At 42.4% G+C, this 10,844-nt stretch overlaps 1 protein-coding gene across 1 annotated transcript in view; it reads left to right on the forward strand.

Moving 5' to 3' along the window:
- Nucleotides 1–490: 490 nt before the first annotated feature.
- Nucleotides 491–10,844, forward strand: part of RINT1 (RAD50 interactor 1) — a 30,797-nt gene continuing 20,443 nt past the window's right edge. The window contains exons 1-4 of the mRNA XM_032402345.1: nt 491–660; nt 1,081–1,126; nt 6,382–6,569; nt 10,229–10,470. Of these exons, the coding sequence (XP_032258236.1) occupies nt 619–660; nt 1,081–1,126; nt 6,382–6,569; nt 10,229–10,470 (518 nt within the window). The 5' untranslated portion in view covers nt 491–618. The remainder of the gene's footprint in view (nt 661–1,080; nt 1,127–6,381; nt 6,570–10,228; nt 10,471–10,844) is intronic.

A 10,844-nucleotide genomic window follows, 5' to 3' on the forward strand; every position in this document is an offset into this window, starting at 1 on the left:
ATCCTATGTCTTCTTTTTCTTTTGTTTAGTCCCTCATTTTAGTAGAGCACAACCTCCAGAAGCATCCTGAGAAAGGAGAAGTAAATGAAAGGGAAAAGACAAAGAAGTGAAAAATAAGAAAGAAAAAATAAGAAATTAGAGAACCACTCCACGGAATCCAAAATCTGAAAAATAAGAGTTCCGAAAGAAAACAACAACAGGGGTTAGGGAAGAAATGGTCGTCAACAAAAAGTTCAAGAAAACGTCTCCAAACTAAAAGCCAAGAGTTTCCACGTAAAAAGGGCCCACTGAGTGCCCAGAGAGGTGGAGGTTTTTCCGAGGTTGAGAAGGACCGCCCCCCCCCCCCTCCTTTCTCCGGAGAGTCTTTGGCCAAGGCCCACTTCCTGAGCGGCCGGGCCGGCCTCCTGCCAGCAGGGGGAGCCACGGCGCATGGCTGGCGACTGCGTGGGCAGGGCCTCTCTGGGAAGAGAGGAAGAAACCAGAGAGACGGAGGGGAAGTAGCGGTGGCGCCCAGCCGCACAGTCTCCCAGGCTGAGCGGGTGTGTGGCCGCTGGCCGCCGCCGAACTCTACAAGCCACGCTGGCTGCGCATGGAGCCGAGGACTCGCGCGGAGGCGGGATGCCTCCGGCCGGCGAGATCGGCGAGGCGCCGGCAGCCCCGGTGAGGCGGCCCTGGTGACCCGGGGAAGGGACACTGGTGACCCAGTGAGGTGGCACAGATCTCCCAAGGGAGAGTGTGTCTGTAAGGTGGCCCTGGCGGCCTGGGACAGCCCTTGCAATCTGGTGAGGGGGCACGGACCTCCCAGGGGAGGTGGTCCCAAGGCGGTAATTCTGGCGAGCCTGGTGAGATGACACAGATAGAGCTCTCTAGGGACGTGGCCCTGGAAGCTGGGCTCGGTAACTCCAGCCGTCCTGGGGAGGTGGCAGTGGTGGTCCCAAGGGCCACCTGCATCAGATGGCCCTGACCCCTCAGGGAGGCCCCAGGGACCTCATGGGGCCCCAGTGGATGCCCTCTGCGAATCTTGTATGAGTTCCCCCTATCTCCTTAGTCTTACTGTGTCCGTTAAACCTGTTCTTCTAGTGCTGCTCTGAAAGTGCTGACGAAAGGAAGGACGTCGAGGAGAAAAGTAAGCAGACTCGAAACGCCTTAGCATTCTCTACCCAGCCATCTCTCCAAAACTCAGCCCTCCACCGTCTGCAGCGAAGCGCCTTGGCCTGTTATCTTTTAGATGAATCTCTCTCTCTCTTAAAAGTACAATATGCTTGCATAGTATTAAGTACTGATTATCATTATATACGTATCTTTCTTTCTAAAATTGTAAAATATGGGATGATTTGGAGATAAGCACTTCCTGATCCCTACTTAGTGCAGGGACTGATGTGGATTTACTGGAGTGCTGCCCTTCATACTGGATTCAGAATAATTGGGGCCTGTCTGTTATTTTAATGAAGCATCAACTTATCATGCATCAGGAATTTGGAGGGGCTAATGATCTAGGAGAGATGATAGAGTCAAAATGGTAATTGCTTAGTTGTACTTTACCTTCGGTGAATTTACCATTAAAAGTTGATCTGAGAAGAAGAGTACAAGCGATAACTTATTTCCTGGATCTTGGTCTGGACAAGGAAGAGGGAAAAGGTCAATACCTCCATTTCCTACCTAGGACAGGAGCAGGAATGTCAGGAATGTGGACATTTGTCATTTTACTTTAATGAGCTAAGCATGGCAGGCTTTTGGAAATCAAGGAGTCTTCAGGGACGTTTAAAGTGAAATTTATTAGGGCAGGAAGGGGAAAGGCATGTAACAGCTATCTCATCAGAGGGTTTTTGGTTCTTCTGACCATGGCAAGTAGTCTAGGAATGAATAGTGGTAGGAGGAAGGGTGTCCACATCACTGCAGTGGCTTTAGGAGTTAGGCTTGCCCTTAACATTGCCTGCTGATACAGTCTGCCTCAGAAGGAAAGTTCTAAGTAGTCCGTAGCACTTGACAGGCATAGCTCCCACAACTTAGCTCCTTTGTTAAAGGATTGGAGAGTACTGCGTATCTTTCCGTTAAACCCTTCCCTTTTCCACCTTTGCCCATTCAGATGCCTGGAAGTTGGTGCCTACTGAGCTGCCATTTAGTAGAATGAGAGACACAGATTATAGACTTTGTCCTTGTCCTCCTTTGGTGGCTTGGTCAACTTCTTTGCAATTAGGAGTGCTCATAACAAAAAACAGAAGAAGAAAGTCGTAAAAACCTCGCAAATCATTGGTTTGTCATCTTACTGAATATCATTTGGGGTACCTGGGTGGCTCAGGTGGTTAAGCCTCTGCCTTCAGCTCCCTGCTGAGAGGGGAGTCTGCTTCTCCCTCTCCCTCTGCCACTCCCCCCTCCCATGCTCTCTCGCTGTCTCTCAAATAACTGAATAAATGAATCTTTAAAAATATATATTATTTGACTAAGAATGTACTGTGCTGTATTTAAATGGTGATGTCAAAAGAATATAATTTGAAGTGGCGCCTGGATGGCTCAGTCAGTTAAGCATCTGCCTTCGGCTCGGGACATGATCCAGGGATCCTGGGGATCGAGCCCCTCTTTGGGCTCTCTGCTCAGCAGGGGTCTGCTTCTCCCTCTGCCCCTCCCCCTGCTCATGCTTGAGCTCATTCACTCTTTCTCTTTCTCTCTGAAAGAAATAAATAAAATCTTTTAAAAAAAGAAAATCTAATTAAAAAAAGAATATGATTTAAAAGCAGGTGAAAAAATTTAATTGAAAAAAAAAAAAAAAAGTAGGTGAAGATAGAATTTGCTCCCAAAGCTACAGCAACCTTAGCATTCACCAGACAGTCCCTCCGCACATAGCCCTGCCTGTAGGTGTCTGCAGGTGCACCACGCAGTGCACTTTTTTTTTTAATGCACTTGTTTTATTTAAGATAAAGAGGACACTGTGACCCCTGTACATAATGGTAGATGGGTTTCTGTGTTAATGAAATTTGATGCAGACCAGTCAATTCCGCTCATATTTGAAGGAGAAAAAAAAAAAAGAAAATTGGGTTGAAAGTCAGGAAACATGGACTTTAATCCTGTGTATAACCTTTAAGTATAAGCTGGGCAAATGTTTAATTTATAGTTGGGAAGTTGAGGCATAGGTTTATGCTAGTTTTGCTTCTACTTACTAGTGGGCTACTGGTTCTCAGCATACAAACAAGCTTTTAATTCTTATAAGTTGAATAGAACAAAGGAAAATTTGGTTTCGGGGAGCTGGGGAACATTCCCAGTCCTAAACACATTGGTATATATTCTGTTAATCTTTTTTTTTTTAAAGATTTTATTTATTTATTTGAGAGAGAGAGTGAGAGAGGGAGACAGAGCACAAAACGGGGGAGAGTCAGAGGGAGAAGCAGACTCCCCGCTGAGCAGGGAGCCCGATGTGAGACTCGATCCCAGGACCCTGAGATCATGACCTGAGCTGAAGGCAGACGCTTAACCGACTGAGCCACCCAGGCGCCCCTATTCTGTAAATCTTTACATAAATAATTGAATATCTGACAGTTACATTTTGCATTTAGGCATTACCTTTTTTTTAGATATTCATATTTTCATTTTATCAGAAGTAACAGTTGTTTTGTAATGAGGCTGATTATAACCTCTTGCCTTTCTCTAATTGCTGCTTTCTTAAAACTTCATTTTTGGTAAAGAGCCAAGTTCTGCAAGGGCAGCTCCAGGAAGAACAGAGGCGAAGTTCAACCAGTATTGCTCCCCAGGAGACTCTGTATTGTTCCCCCAGCTTTATCTCTCATGCACACACACTTTTCTTTTTTTTTTAGACATTGCTGTAGTCTCTGTAATTAAACATATGCTAGTACAATCAAGCTTTTTTTTTTTAAAGATATTATTTACTTATTTGACAGACAGAGACAGCGAGAGAGGGGACACAAGCAGGGGGAGTGGGAGAGAGAGAAGCAGTCTTCCCACTGAGCAGGGAGCCCGATGTGGGGCTCGATCCCAGGACCCTGGGATCACGACCTGAGCCGAAGGGAGACGCTTAACGACTGAGCCACCCAGGTGCCCCTACAGTCAAGCTTTTAATTTGTTTATAACTCACTGTGAATGGTTTGTTTAGAGAGGACCAAATCCTTGTTAAACCTGAAGTAGAGAAATACACTGTATGTTCAGGTTTATTCTAAGGTTTGGTTTCTAGGAAGTCTGCTTTTTCTCTGGGGCCTTATTTTATAGCACTTATTTCATCTGGAGATCTTACATTTTTACATTATCTTTTTTTTTTTAAAGATTTTATTTATTTATTTATTTGAGGGAGAGAGAGCACAAGCTGGGGGGGGTGCAGAGGGGGTGGGAGAGAGACAAGCAGACTCCCCACTGAGCATGGAGCCCGATGTGGGGCTTGTTCTCACAACCCCAAGATCACGACCAGAGCTGAATCCAAGAGTCAGACACTTAACCGCCTGTGCCACCCAGGCTCCCCCCCACCTTTTTTAAAATCTGTAAGTACTACTCAAACCTAGGGAGATTAAGCCCTGTCTGTGGGATAATTCAAATACCAAGTTTCCTAACCTTCTCCGGGAAGAAGGATATCACAAGTAAGCAAAAGGGGATAGCCTGCAAATGAAACAGACACTTCAGAGGAAACAGTATATCTAACACGCAGGGCTGGAGTAGAAAGGGCTGTGGCAGCATCCGCATATCACGGCACTCCTACCTTCTTTGCCAACACGCCTCCGTGGCTTCAGGTTTCCCTGCGATGTAGGCACGTCCAGCCTGGCACAGATGGTCAGGGAAGGTAGAGATGGAGGAACTCTGCAAAAGAGGAGCAGTGCTGTTGGTCCACAAATTGAGGACAGTGGAAGAGAATTTAATTTCCTGTGAAGTGGATTAAATGTTTACTAGAAATTTGTTTCTTTGAATAAAAACTGAAAATCTATTATTTATGTATTTGAATCTTGCCTCATTCCATAAAGAATTAGAGGCAGCTTAAATTGCTTAATTCTTAAAGCATCATGGATAGTGGAAGAAGGTATGGATGCTTGCAGAGTGAAAAACTGACTTGGAAATGATAGGAAATGATCGGCGTTCAAGTGTAGAATAAGGAATGGGCTCTTTGGGAAATCCCACCCACTGAATGGGGTGAGAGCAAAGCTACACAGTGTTCCTGTTTTCACTGGGCATGGTTTGCTCCATCACAGGCCCTGCTGCCTCTGCTACCACTCTTCCCTAGAAATGGCTCAGGGTTCCAAGTCACCTGCTTTTGTCCATTCAGGAAGTACAGTGTGGGTCGGTCCAAGTCTAGTTTATTGGCCATGGAAGGAGTCTCACTTCAGACGGTACAACTTAGTGGTTGCACCAGTCATTTTGAGTTTTTCTTAGTAATTTGTATTTTCTTTCACACTTCCTTTTATTCTTTTTCTGACATGGGCGTCTTTGTACAATAGCATTTGAAGCTTTTAAAACGTTTTTACTCTTTTTTTAAGAAGATTTATTTATTGTTTATTAGAGAGAGAGAGAGCACGCACATGCACGAGCAGGGGGAGGGGCAGAGGGAGAGGGAGAGAGAGAATCTCAAGCAGTCTCCTCACTGAGCATGGAGCCCGATGTGGGGCTCGATCTCACGACCCTGAGATCATGACCTGAGCCAAAACCAAAAGTCGGACACTCAACCGACTGAGCCATCCAGATGCCCCTAAAACTTTTTTACTCTTACGTAATAAGGAGTTTTTATTCATTGGTCAGCCTTTCAATTTTTTTTCATATACTTGAAATCTTTCAATATTTTTCCTTTTTTTTAACATTTTAAAGCCAGAGTCCTCCTTTGGTATTATTCTAGACCACATTATCTGTTTCCTTACAGATTTTAAAAATATATTACTACTTTAATAAAAACCGCATCAATAAAATAAGATTTGACCTTTTTTCCCCCTCTACTAATAAAGTAGATTTGTAAGATAAAAGTCTTCTGGAAAAGTTTAATATCTGCTTGTAACTGCATTGTCATGCCAACATCTGTTGAAACCCATGGTTACTAGGACAGACTTCAGGAATTTTCCTTCACTCTGAATTTCCTCAGCTCCTAAGTGTTTTGTAGTACTTGACTGATAGATTGCTTTATAGCTATTCATTTGGGTATTTGTGTGTGTGTGTACAAAAAAAATCCAAAAAATCCACATATTTGCATATAGATCTATACATGCTCTATATATTCATTTTGATATTTTTGTGTGTGTGTATATAGTATATATATACATGAACATATATATGCATACCATATATAGTGTTTTCTTTAAATTACTAAATTTTGAAGGTAGATATATTGCTTTGTATTATCTTTTGTATTTCCTTTAGCCCCATGGTACTTAGTAATGTTGAATAATTGTTATTCTTTTGTTTTAGGTGACATAAATATTACAGTTCTTGTTGGAAATGAACAAGTCAATGAAGAAGATGCAGATAATGGTGATCTCCCTTCTTACGTGTCTGCATTTATAGAAAAGGAAGTTGGAAATGACCTTAAATCTTTAAAGAAACTTGATAAACTCATAGAACAGATGACAGAAAATAAAATGCAATTAGAAGAACAGGCAAGTATTAAAACTCATTGAAATAATATCAGAAGTATACACATACTATAATATAAACATAACCATTATTGTATAGGGAATTTTGAAGATATAGCTTGTGACAAATAGTCTAATCATTTAAAACTGTTTAATAGGTTTTAAGACTTACAGTGTGCTAGATATTTTATGAATTATGTAAAAGAGAAAGATCCTGAGGCTGCCTGGCTGGTTCAGTTGGTGGAGTGTGTGACTCTTGATCTCGGGATTGTGAGTTTGAGCCCCATGTTGGGTGGAGAGATGACCTAAAAAAAAAGAAAAAAAAAAAGAGTTCCTGCGGATATTATTTGGGTCTTAAAAATATGACAGCTAACATTTTAAGTAGCTTTTCATACAGTGACTTTTAAAGTGCTTCTATAACTAAGTCATTTCATGGTATACAAAAATGTTGTAACACCATCATTTCAAACTTTGTATATACCCACTCATAAGGAGAAAACATGAAAATGAATATAACATAATAGTGGTTATTTCTGAGTGGTGGGTTAACAGGTGATTTATTTTCTTCACATCTTTCTGTATTTTCAAGTGTTTTCTTTTTACAGTGAACATACTACTTAACATAGTTTTTAAAACACCCAGTGAATGTAATCTTAAAAAAGTAAGTGGCTCGCTGTACCTGCAATAGAGTGTCTGTCAAGGACGCCAGGTTCCATCCTGTAACTACCACGTGGTGGTAGAGCCGCACACTGTGTGTGGCTGATTGGTGTTAGCCCTGGGTCGTCAGTCGTCCTGTGTTCCCACCCCCAGCACCTCAGGCCTCCCGTGCTCCTGTCTTTCCCCCACGTCTACCACGAGTCTCTTTAAGTATGGCCCTGCCCCATCCTCCTCCTCTACTCTGCAGGCAAGCTGTCTGTGCTGGGCGCTCTGGGAGGAAGTCACACAGCGGGGAGCACGGATGCCAGCCCAGACAAGTGGTCTTCAGCCCCACCTGGCAGTCCGTCCTGGCTCCTCCCCTGGGCAGGTCGGCTCCTCCGCCACTCCCCTCGCTGTTCTTCCGAATTCTGCCCCAAGATAACTACCCCATCTGGCCGTTCTGTCTTTTCCTTTTCCCAAAAAGAACAAATTAAGAGCACTTAGCATGAATCCATTGAACAGTCTACCCCACATCCCACAAACCTATTTGCCATTTCTACTTCTTAATTCAGCAAAGGATCAATGTGAGACAGTCCTCATGCCTCAGATCCTACCTGCCACCTGAGTGAGCTTGCTTCACACTTCTATAGTTTGCTCCTCTGCCCCTCAGCCAGTCCTGTCCCCTCAGCATAGGGACATACACACATGTTTTCCTTAAACCCAAACAAAAAACCCTCCCCTCATCTTTTACTAGATGTTAATTCCTTCCTTTTACTGTTAGGCTTCCTCAGAAAGTCATCTTTCTTTACGTCTATCTCCACTTCCCAGTCAGGCTCGTTTCCCTGATGACCATGGAAGCTTCTGCCGAAGTCCCTAACTGAAGCTTAAATTCAGCATGCCTGTCTCTTCAAATGCTTCCCTTCCTTGGAAAATGGTACCATCATCTGCCTGTCACTCGGGCCTGAAACCTAGGAGCCCTCCGAGATTGCCCTTCATCCTGCCTCCACTACCCCATCACCAAGACATCAGAGTTTTGCCCCCCTTCACATCTCTGGTGTCTGGGTCTGTCCCCTCATTCCCACCCCTGCTGCCACCACCCCAGTTTAGGGCTGCAGCCTCTCCTGCACTTGATGGCAGTTTGCCCGTCTTCTGCTTCCTTCCCTCCCCACAGTAACTATCATTTGTATTCTTTACAGAAAGTGTATTATGTGTAAATAAGCAAATATATATAAAACACAGTTAAAATCTTTTATGTATGTATAAGCATATGTATACTTTAAGTATGCATAGCTTAACTTTTTATAATTAATATACTACTTTTTTCATATCAGTGTATATAGATCTCTGTTTTTTAATGGTTTTATGGTATTCAACTATGGCTGTATATAATTTATTTTTATTTTTTTATTTTTTTTATTTTTAAAGATTTTATTTATTTGACAGAGAGAAAGACAGCCAGAGAGGGAACACAAGCAGGGGGGGTGGGAGAGGGAGAAGCAGGCTTCCCGCGGAGCAGGGAGCCCGATGCGGGGCTCGATCCCAGGACCCTGGGATCACGACCCGAGCCGAAGGCAGACGCTTAACGACTGAGCCACCCAGGCGCCCCTGTATATAATTTATTTGACCAGGCCCTTGTTGGTCGACATTTTTGCTGTTTCCAGTTTTTATTATTGCAAGTAATAGGAGAATAAACATAATATTTTGTCACTTTATGTTCTAAATCATAAATCTAATGGAATGATTCCCTTGTTAAAATCTCTTGGGGCGCCTGGGTGGCTCAGTTGGTTAAGCATTCGACTCTTGATCTCAGCTCACGTCTTGATCTCAGGGTCATGAGTTCAAACTCCACGTTGGGCTCCATGCTGGCATGGAGCCTACTTGAAAAAAAAAAAGAAAAAAAGAAGCTCTTACTGGCTTCCCATTGCCTGTTGGGAAAAGCCCACATCCTTCTAAGGCACAAGATGCTCCTGTGATCTCGTCTCTCCCTACCATCTAGACTCATCTCTTCTTTCTCCGTTTTTTTTGAACTGTATTCTATGCCTTACCCGGCTCTTTGCTGTTCTCTGATCGTGACTGAGCTGTTCCTTTTGCCTGGAATGCCCTTTTCCTTCCAAAGTTCCCAAGAAAATTCCCGCCCATCCTGCGAAGGTCTGTGCAGGAGCGGTGCAGCACAATTGCCTTGCACCTCAAAACCTCGATATCCAAAGTGTGGGAGCTTGTTAGACACGCGGAATCTCAGTCCCTACTTGAGACCTGATGAGTTCACATTGGCATTATACCAGATCTCTAGGTGATTCCTATGTACATTCAGGTTTGGGAAGCACTACCTTAGTCACCATTACACCTAGCATCTCTCTTTTATTGCATTAACCCCATAATACAGGAGGTATTTGCTTCCATTTCTCTTCCACGCCAACTGAGCTTTAGGGCAGATGCTATGTCATATCTGTCTATTCCTAGCACAGGGCCTTGTGCAAAGTGTTTGATTAAACTGAAATTCTCCTATAATAGTCTTTATATTGTATTGATACCTAACGTTTATATATGTTTTTCCATATGCTATAAGAAGAATTAATAAATACCATATCTCAAGGCATTACCTGGTTATCATCTTACCAGGTCAGTGGTTCTCAACCTGGACTTAAATCAGAATCACCTGGGTAACTTTTGTGACGTACAGATACTCAGACTTTTAGAATCAGAGCTTCATTTGTTTTTGAAGGAAAGTATTTAGTAGATAAAGCATAAAAATATTCTCTGGCTGGACCCTCTGAAAGCGCTGAGCTTCATGAAGGCAGATCCAGAGGTGCTTACTGGGGCGATAGGCTGCTCCCCACCCATCTCCGCATATAGCATTTTGTGTTTAGGTTTGGTGGGTACAGGGTGCAGAAATCATACCTTTCTTTTGAAGCTTATAATTGACAATTTTCAATTCTGTTAGAACAAACATGTATTTTGAAGGTAATAGTTTTAAAAAAAGGGTTATGAAAATTGTATCTGATTGCTGCTGTTCTTTTTTTTTTTTTTTTTTTTTTTGGTATGGTCAGGTACTTACGATTTCATCAGAAATCCCTAAAAGAATTCAGAGTGCCTTAAAAAATGCAGAAGAATCAAAGCAATTCCTTAATCAGTTTCTGGAGCAAGAAACTCACCTCTTCAGTTCCATTAACAGCCATTTGCTGACGGCACAGCCCTGGATGGAAGATCTTGGGGCCATGATCAACCAAATTGAAGAGATTGAGCGCCATCTTGCTTACCTTAAATGGATTTCACAAATTGAAGAACTAAGGTAAAAAGGGCCTCTTTGTTCTCATAATTATTATTTTCCTTTGGGGCTCTGTCTTACCGAGTGTATGCATGCCATTAAATAATTGAGTTAATTAAAGATTATAATAATGTAATTTTACCAGTTGTTATGAAAATAGCATTATGATAATGATTCTTTTCCTTTATTGTGAATGAACATAAACTTTTCAGGGAGCTTAATTTGCATTTGAAAGAAACTAATCTAAGTAAAAATTTTAAGTCCTATAGTTGTGTTGTGAATACATGATAACTACTTTTATAAAACCAAATTAATAAAACAACTCTTCAGTGTGGTAATATTCTCTTTTACTTTTTAGACATGGTCACTTGATGAAATGGATTACTTTCTCTAAAATT

The sequence above is a fragment of the Phoca vitulina genome, unplaced genomic scaffold (genome assembly GCF_004348235.1).
Source record: "Phoca vitulina isolate PV1807 unplaced genomic scaffold, GSC_HSeal_1.0 scaffold4, whole genome shotgun sequence".
Classification (NCBI taxonomy): domain Eukaryota; kingdom Metazoa; phylum Chordata; class Mammalia; order Carnivora; family Phocidae; genus Phoca; species Phoca vitulina.